Here is an 8,218-nt window from a genome sequence, read left to right on the forward strand (position 1 = left end):
GAAAAATTAGGAGGTCCGTCTCTGTCAATGGAGGAGCTGATTTGAAAGCTTGGAAAATTGGGCACTAGGAATTGCCTTTATATTATGAGAAATATTAAGGTAACAGAAGGGAACTAACATTTCTGAAGGAGGTAGTAGGCATTAGGAACTTTTTTGATGATGTTTTGGAGATTACATGAGTGGTGGCCTTGGATGTTAACCCACATGTGGTCAGCAGTTTACACAGAATTCTCACATGTGCCAACTACACATCTTGGTATCCAGAGCTGAAAGGCGCAGTCATGATTTTTTTTTTTCTGACACCCTTGTCCTCACCACATACTTCTTGATATCTCTGAGCTGATCATCCTCTCCTCTCCAGGTGCAGGGAGGGGAGACATTAACAAATGGGTTTCTTTACCAGAAGTGTTGCCCTATGCTGAGCATGTTGCAGCAGTTAACTATCACCCTCAAGGCAACCTGTAGAGGACACTATTATCCACATCTTTTCAGGGAGGAAATTGAAGCACAAGGAGATTAAGTAAATTGTCCAGGAGATTAAGTAACAGCAAGTGAGTAATGGGCACCAGATTGTATTCAAACATCAAAGATATTTGGGGCTTTTTTGAAAGAGCATATTTTGGGTAAAACCCCAAGCATCTCATCCCTTGGTGACAGATAAGGACCTGTCTGTGGGGAAACGGACTCATCATGCCTACATCCACAGGCCACCAGGGTGCTTTGTCCTGGAAGGAGCAGTATAGTTGCTTCTCATACAGTGGAGCAATGCTCATTAGGTAACACTCTCTTGCTGATCAGCAGCAAATTCCAACTCCTTTTGACTATAAACCAAGACACAATATATATGTCCAAATCAGTACAAAAGGGGCTCTTAACAATTTTGTATTTTTGGTATTTTGGGTTTTGGGCTATGGGGGTGGGAGTGACAAAGTAGCTCTGCAGAGCTCCAGGGCACGGGGAGGGATCAGTAGTGGCATCCTGGAGGGTGGCTGAGAGCATATGGGTGGAGCATGTTGACAACGCGAGCACCAGCTGTTGAGGGGGAAGCGCTCCTGGCTGGGTGGAAGGCAGATGTTTGGGCCATAGAGCATTTGCGAGGGGTGGCGTTCCATTAAGGTGCAGCTGATGCCTCTCCCCTGTGTGAAGAGGAAAGAGAAAGGGTTGCTGAGAAGCCACTGGAATTGAGAGTCGAAGGCTGTGGTTTCCTTGGCTCAGGGGATGAGGCTCAGTACCTGTCAGGCTCCACAAGGTGGGCTTTTCTGATGCCCTTCCTTTCCCTGGGTGCTGGCCTCAAGACTATGCTCTTATTTGTAAACTCTGTTTAGGCATTGGACATCTGCCTTCCCTTCTCCTAGGGAGCCCCATTTTTCTGACTCTGACTCTCGCTGCTCTGATGTTGAACTTGTCTGTTACCTGCTAGACTGGGAGCCTGGGGAGCAAGGCCAAGGCCTGACACCCACTTTAACACCAGCACCAAGGCTCTCTTGGCGAGTGTGTGCTGAAGGGATGAGCCTCACCACAACCTTCAGGCTAGGTTCAGGGCCTGCAGGGCAAGGGCAGGTGGGGGCACCCTCAGACGGGTGATGGACTGTGAAGTCAGCAGCACACACTAGCCCCCTGTTTTGGGTAGAGATTGATGCAGACCCTTTGAGACAGCATAATCTGTTTGCAGCAACAACTACCCCTGGCTTTGCTGTCATGTTCCCCTTGTCCCCAGATAAGAGTCCTGGATGTGACAGAGTGAGTGGCCTGGGTACACTGACAAGCTGACAGCGTCTCTGGGCTGCTTACGACACAGGCAATCAGATAAAACTCTTTCCTGGAACAACTAGTTTATATTTCTAAGTTTTAAATAAGCTATTCCCTCTCGTTGGAGTGTCCTTCTTTATCTTGTTTGCCTAGTGGCCTGCTACTCACCTTTTAAGACTCACCCTAAGCTCTGCCTTGTCTATGGATCCCCTTAACTTCATTTCCAACAAAAATGACTGTTCCTACTCAGTCTTTCTTATGAACCCTGAAATCGTGTTTCTTTTTGAGCAAGAAGCCTGATCTCTGAGACTTTATCGTTACTTGTCTGTCTCTGGGGAGTTGTGACAACTGGGGACGGGGGTTGTGGTGGCTGAGATTAGGCTCCTGACTTCTGGCCTGGATGGCCTGCAGGGAGACTGATGGAAGGCCTGTCACTGACCACTGGGTCACGTGGTCCAGTCCAACAAAAGACTGGACTGCTGTGCAAACCAGTTTCCTCCAGAGGACCAAGAGCAGACAAGAAAGAGGACCCGGGGGGACGGGGGTGGGGGCCTGGCCCTGTGATCAGGAACAAGCCCCAGGCAGGTGGCTTCCTCCCTCTCCGGAAGGGCTGATGTGGCTTCTCTGTGCCCCACACTGACTGTCAGGAGAGACATGGTTCTGGCCCTCCAGCTGCTATTGAAGCTCCCAGGAGGAAGCAGTGGATAGGACCATGGACAGAGGCGGGACTGGGGCAGGGGGTGTATTGCAGGGGGAGGGCAATGCGGGGTAGGGGGGTTGGGGGGGCAAACCTGGGCACATATAGTGGGTTCTTTCTTCCTCCCACCAGCCACTGGGACCCTCTCCATCCGTGTCGTCTCTTGCCCCCTGCCGGACTGGGATCATAGTCACCAGAATGGGCCTATTACTCCCCAGGGAAGGAAGTGTCCTCAGGCCCCTCCTCCCTGTGGATCTGGTCACCCATCTCTGGGGCCACAAGGACCAAGCAGTGAGCGCTCTCCTCCCCTCACCAAGCAGGAGCTGGGGAACCTCCTGGTGGTTTAATGGTGGTTAGGACGTGGCTCAGAAGTTTACTTTTTCTTTCTTTCTTTCTTTTTTTTTCTTCTTTTTCTTCCCTGACCTACGTAATTTCTTTTTTTTTCTTCTTTTTCTTCCCTGACCTACGTAATGCTGTTTCTGATTTGGTATGTTTTTAGTCACCCACCTGATAGTTACTGAAACCCAACTCAATCAGTGCTGGAGCTGATGACAACCTCTGTGCAAACCAGGGACTTGTCAGCTGTGAGCCAGCCACCGATATCCAGAATTCTGGGCCTGATCCAAGGGGGAGACCCTGGTGCTGGAACACCTGGACGTGGTGAGTGCCTGAGCCCTCAGTCCTTTGGCCTGTCCTGGGCCACTAGGATAGGGAGGGTCTTTGAATTTTTTGTGTTACAAATGGTCAAAGCCCAGTGCCCATAAAGCTCGTCTCCATCCAAGCCACGCCTTCCAGGCCCAAGCCTGTGTGGTCTGAACTGGCTCCCCTCTCCTCACACCTCCTACTGGAGGGGGTGAACCCTCCATCCCCAAGGGCCCTGCTCACCTCCATTGGTCTTGTGCTGTCTTCCTGGCACTCACAGTGGGGAAAGATCACCCTGGTACATGGCTGTATGGCACATGGTTTCTAGAAAGAGAAAACCCTGTCTGCTTCCTTGTCTGGCAGCTCCTGGCTGCAGACACATGACATCTGTGGCCCCAGCACCTGTCAAGTTCTGGTCACTCAGGGAATGTTTGCTGGAGAATCAGGGACAAATGAGCAGCAATGGGCACAGTAAGAGAGAGTCCTCCGTGTGAAAAAAAAGCCAACCCCTTCTGGTTCACAAAGATGGCTCTTCTCTAAAGGACAACAAACTCTGTCCTGTCCCCTTGGTTCCCGGAGCTGCCCTTGTTGGAGAAGCTGGGCCTGGGGCGGTGTCACATGGTGGAGGCTGTGGGGGTGGGGTGGCAGGTCACGAGCAGGGACAGGGTGGTACTCACCTGACTCTGACAGATCCAGCATCCTCAGGCCATACTGCAACCAGTGCAGTTGCCAGCCTGGGCAGGGACCCTGTTTCCCACCAGATCTCAGGCCTAGGTCCCCTTTCTTGGGACACCATGCCCCTGCTCCAACTGCCTCTTATGGGCCCTGGTTTGGGCGCCTACCCTGGTGAGCCACAGCCTGCTCCCCTGTCCCTTGGTCCCTGTGCTCACCTGGGCTGCGCCCCCTTCACAGCTCAATGCCCTCCTCCCTCCCCTCTCCTCAGCCCCATGTCCCTCAAGGCCACCCCCAGCCAAGACCTTCCCCCTGACATGACACGGAGATGAAGACAAGGAAATGGAGCCCGATGGACATCAGAGCCTGGAGAAGGGGGACCAGATCCCTGAAACCTGAGGGTACTTTTCCAAAAAGGATGCTCTGGAGTCCTGGGGAAGGCTCATCCTACAAACAGTCCCTTGGGAATTGACAAAAAGCCCATTTATTTCAGGAGGGACCATAGTAGTTTCCAAAAAAGGCTAAGCCGCGCTGCTGATTCGGTGACAAAGACCCTGGATCATGCCATGCTGGGAGTACAGGAATACTGTCTCAGTGGCACTTCTTTACCTGGGCCCCTCCATAACCCTCTGTCATGCCTTCTTTCTGCCAAGATAGGTAGGGGAGGACGTCTCCCCATCGGCGGCAGGAGGCCTCTCTGTGCAGGTCAGTGTGTGCATCAGGCATGCTGACAACATCAGTACCAAATACTCCACTTACCTTTTCTTGTTTCTGGGTTGCTGGTGGCTCCTTGACGATCTAGAATGTTAAAAAGATGTAATTATAGGCTGGAAGGGCATGTGGGGCTCTGGCTCAGCCAGGAGGACAGGAGGGGACCCTGCTCAGCGGCAGCAGGGGGACAGAACAAGGGCTTTGGGGTATCGGTCTGGGTGTCCCTTGCCTAGGGGTTTGTAACCAACACGCTCCACCTTCCTGAGCCTCAGGCTCCTCAGTTATCAAAGGGGAATCGGTCCCTCCCTGCAGGGTGGAGGGGAAGACAGGCAGACTAAGGCAGCTGGTCCCTAGTAGAGGCCCCCCTAGGAGTTTCATGAACAGCCCTGATGTCATATGAAGACAAGAGAACACCCCCACCCCTTCCTCCTCTCCCCTCACCTCCGTCCCCTGCAGCCCCGGCCTCCCAGCCCTCAGGGGTGCCAGTCCACCCCCTCTCCCCCCGTCCTTTCCTCACTTCTCCCCCTTTGCAGAAACCTGACCTGCTGGCTCCTCTGCTGGTTTGCGTGTTCTTTCTCAGCTCTGCTTTTTCCTTTTCCTCACCCAGCTCTCTGGCCTGTGTCCTTGCAAACCCACCCAGTCAGTGCCTCTGCCTCCCTCCCTCCCAGGCCAATCTCTGCCCTTGGCTATTCTCCTGCTTTATCAGGAGACCTGCCACACCCCCGAAGGTGACATTTACCCTCAGTGCCTCCCAGGTTCCCATACCAGACCAGCCACAGCCCACGAGCTCCTGTGGGCAGGGGTGGGGCTGCTTCATTTCTGGGGCCCTGCACATCCTGGTGACACAGTAATGACTGAGGAAGGAGTGACGGAAAGGGACCATGTTGTTTTCAAAGGCACAGTTCCCCTGATGTTAGCATCCTCCTCCCTTCAGGCCATCAGTGCCCCTGCAGACCCCTCTTCTTCCCCCAAGAGCAAAAGCCCTTCCAGCCTTGGTCCACCTGAGACCCCAGAAGCCTGACTGCTGTGAGGCAGCTCTGGTCTCAGGGGGCCTGGGGTCCCTACTCCATAAGGCTGAGACAGCCCATAGGCCACCTCTCTGTGAAAGCAGGAGGCAGGCGGCCCCCTGGAAGCCCAGGCTGTGTCTATCCCGGGATGGGAGGCAGAGTCTGTGCCTTGTTTGCTGGTATGAGGACCCGGCGCTGATGGGAACCCACTGGCAGGATCTTGGGTCACACATGTGTCTGGTCCACGTGTCTCAGGCTGATGGTCCGCTAGGTTGATGAGGGCTTGTCACAGGCTGTGCGGGCAGGGGCCACTCACCCTCTTGCAGCAGCAGATGCAGACCAGGAGCAACGGGATCATGAGCAAGGATGGGATGAGTGCAAGGCACAAGAGAGGACTGCTGGGAACCGGGCTCTCAGTGACAATAATGGCCACTGTGGTCTCCTCCTCTGGAACAACCTCAGGCTCCGTGACAACTGTCGTCACTGTGGTTGTTGTGAGAATGGTAGTAACTGTGGTGGTCGTTGTGGTCGTCGTGGTCGTTGGGGTCGTTGGCATTTTTGTGGTCATTGGTGTGGTCGTTGTGGTCGTCGTGGTCGTTGGGGTCGTTGGCATTTTTGTGGTCATTGGTGTGGTCGTGGTCGTTGTGGTGGTTGTGGTTGTCGTGGTTGTGGTTGTTGTGGTCGTTGTTGTGGTCGTTGTTGTCGTTGTGGTTGTTGTCTTTGTTGTCGTGGGCTCTGTAGGCGAAAGCTGCAGAGGGCACACATGCCAAAGTCCTGGGGTGGGCCTGGGGGACCTCTTCCTGTGCAACCAACATACATTTCCCACAGTAGACCCCACAACACGGTCACAGCCTTCCCCTCCAGCTGCCTCATCTAGGGGGACCACAGTAGGGCTAGGGGGTCAGAGCCAGTACCCAGAGAGCCCCTGTGGAGCCCTGGGCCATGGACCACACCACTATGCTGGCTCAGTGGCTCCCCCCATACTCCAGTCCTCCAAGCAGTGACAACCCAGTCCTCACAGCCTGCCTTGGCTGAGAGCACAGGGATTCTGGGAGGACCACAAAGAGCTATGATACACAGACGGATGAGGCAGGGGAGGCTGGGGCCCCCTGAGAGGTGGGGTACAAGAACACAGGCAGGACATCCTGATCACATCTCTGTAGTCTCTCTCCCCCTCTTTCCAGCTATGCAACCTTAAGCAAAGCTACTCCACCTCTCTGAGCCTCTGTCCCCACACCTGCAGTGAGGAAATGGCGGGCACCTGAGAGCTTCAGAGAGCGCTCACAGACAGTCCCAGCACACGCCAGGCCCAGGTGGGGGCTTAAGGAACGAGATCTGTTCTTGTGCTGTTGTTCATAACCACGGGCACGTGTGCTGCATCCGAGGTCTCGCGCACTGCACAGCCTTCCCTAAGTCAAGTGCTCTGCTTCAGAGAAGCAGGGCAGGGATGTGGGCAGAGAAAGCCTGTGCCCAGGAAACAGGGCGGCCAAAAGCAGAGGTCCAGTCAGGCTGAGGGGACCCTGTGCTGGGCCGGTGCCCCAGGCTGCTCCTGAGTTCTCTCTTAAATGTGCCTGCAGATGGATGGCTGCAGGGAGTGGGACCCTGGTGGGAAATGTGTAGGTTCAGTCTCTGATCTGCAGGGGGATGTGCAGGGACAAGGGAGACAGACACAGGGAGACTGTCACATGGTTGGAACCCTCACCAGCTGGTACTGGACACCAGGGCGGTGGCCATTCGGCACAGGTGTCCTTCCCCCCGGGGGAAACCTCACTCCAGCCTAATGCTCTCTGTGGTCCGCTTTGGGCAGCCCCGGTCTAAGGTGCCCAGATGATGTGGAGCTTGGAAAAGTGGGTCTTAGGAGAGCATCCCTGTGTTCCCAGCTTCCTCTCCCCGAGATGAACCCCCGCCCTCCCCACGGCCGTGACAGCTTCCCCACCGACAGAGGAGAGAGTCTCTCTGCAGAGACCAGAGCAAGTCAGGACAGAGGAACAGCTGAGGAGCACGAGAAAGGAGGAGAGGCACAGGGTGGCTGATGATATCTGCAAAGTGACAGCCAGTGTCTCCAGACAGGCTCAAAAGGTGGGGGCTGTGATGGTCAGGAGTGGGTTCAGAGCCCTCCCAGCTGCTTCACCAACATGGAAACAGTCCCTGACTGTGCTCAGCCACAGCTGGTCCAGTCCTCCCAACCCCTGTGCCCGGGAACCCGATTTGGAGGACCCGAGCGTCCCAGAGGTCCTGCACTCTGTCTCCTAGGACACAGTGTCCCAGCCTCTCCTGCTCACCGCAGCTGGAATCCAGGATGGACCTCAGAGCTCCCCATCACAGGGCCTGGGCCAGTGGGGGTGGCCAGGTGTGTCCAGGTTAGGCAGAGCCTCAGCACTGTTTCTGAAGTCTGTTCTCTAATTTGTCCCTTCCACGTGCCTTCAACGATACTTGGTTCACAGAGATAGCAGAATTTCTCCAGGACCTGGATAGCTGGCTGTACTCCATGAGTCTTATAGAAGCATTCCAGGGAATTTCACAAACCTGAGTGGGGGGACAACTTCCCAATAAAGGGCTAAGAGCACTGAGCTGGCTGTGAAATGCTGCCCAAGGTGCCTGTCTGCAGAGGCTACGTGCTGGTCCTTCCCTAGTGAGTTTATTCCCCTGTCTTGCATCCCCTGGTTATCTGCCCCTCAAGAGCAGATTCTCTGGACAGCCCTGGAGGGAGGCTGAAGCCCGAACATGTTACTCACACAGT

General features: G+C 54.7%; 1 protein-coding gene across 2 annotated transcripts; it reads right to left on the minus strand.

Moving 5' to 3' along the window:
* Positions 1 to 881: 881 nt before the first annotated feature.
* Positions 882 to 6,220, minus strand: LOC123613139 (uncharacterized). Of its 2 annotated transcripts, none has more exons than XR_012510418.1 (4): positions 5,014 to 5,109; positions 4,520 to 4,558; positions 3,332 to 3,412; positions 882 to 1,136 (listed from the first exon to the last, which is right to left on the minus strand). XR_012510418.1 is itself a non-coding variant. In XM_045507476.2 (4 exons), exons 1-4 carry the CDS (start codon positions 6,101 to 6,103, stop codon positions 909 to 911), a joined length of 657 nt encoding a protein of 218 aa, XP_045363432.2. In that variant the 5' UTR covers positions 6,104 to 6,220; the 3' UTR covers positions 882 to 908. The 2 variants fall into 2 exon arrangements, 1 of the variants encoding a protein (XP_045363432.2); XM_045507476.2 differs by lacking the exon at positions 5,014 to 5,109 and adding an exon at positions 5,795 to 6,220.
* Positions 6,221 to 8,218: the final 1,998 nt, after the last annotated feature.

The sequence above is a fragment of the Camelus bactrianus genome, chromosome 11, assembly GCF_048773025.1.
Source record: "Camelus bactrianus isolate YW-2024 breed Bactrian camel chromosome 11, ASM4877302v1, whole genome shotgun sequence".
Classification (NCBI taxonomy): Eukaryota; Metazoa; Chordata; class Mammalia; order Artiodactyla; family Camelidae; genus Camelus; species Camelus bactrianus.

What these genes read in the sequence shown, in the direction of transcription:
- LOC123613139 (XM_045507476.2), bottom strand. Translation starts at nt 6,103, where the DNA reads ATGACCACAAAAATGCCAACGACCCCAACGACCACGACGACCACAACG. An exon ending in CAACCCAGAAACAAGAAAAG is followed by an intron (nt 3,413 to 4,519) that starts GTAAGTGGAGTA and finishes TTCTCTTTCTAG; the next exon opens with AAACCATGTGCCATACAGCC. An exon ending in ACAGCACAAGACCAATGGAG is followed by an intron (nt 1,137 to 3,331) that starts GTGAGCAGGGCC and finishes CTCTTCACACAG; the next exon opens with GGGAGAGGCATCAGCTGCAC.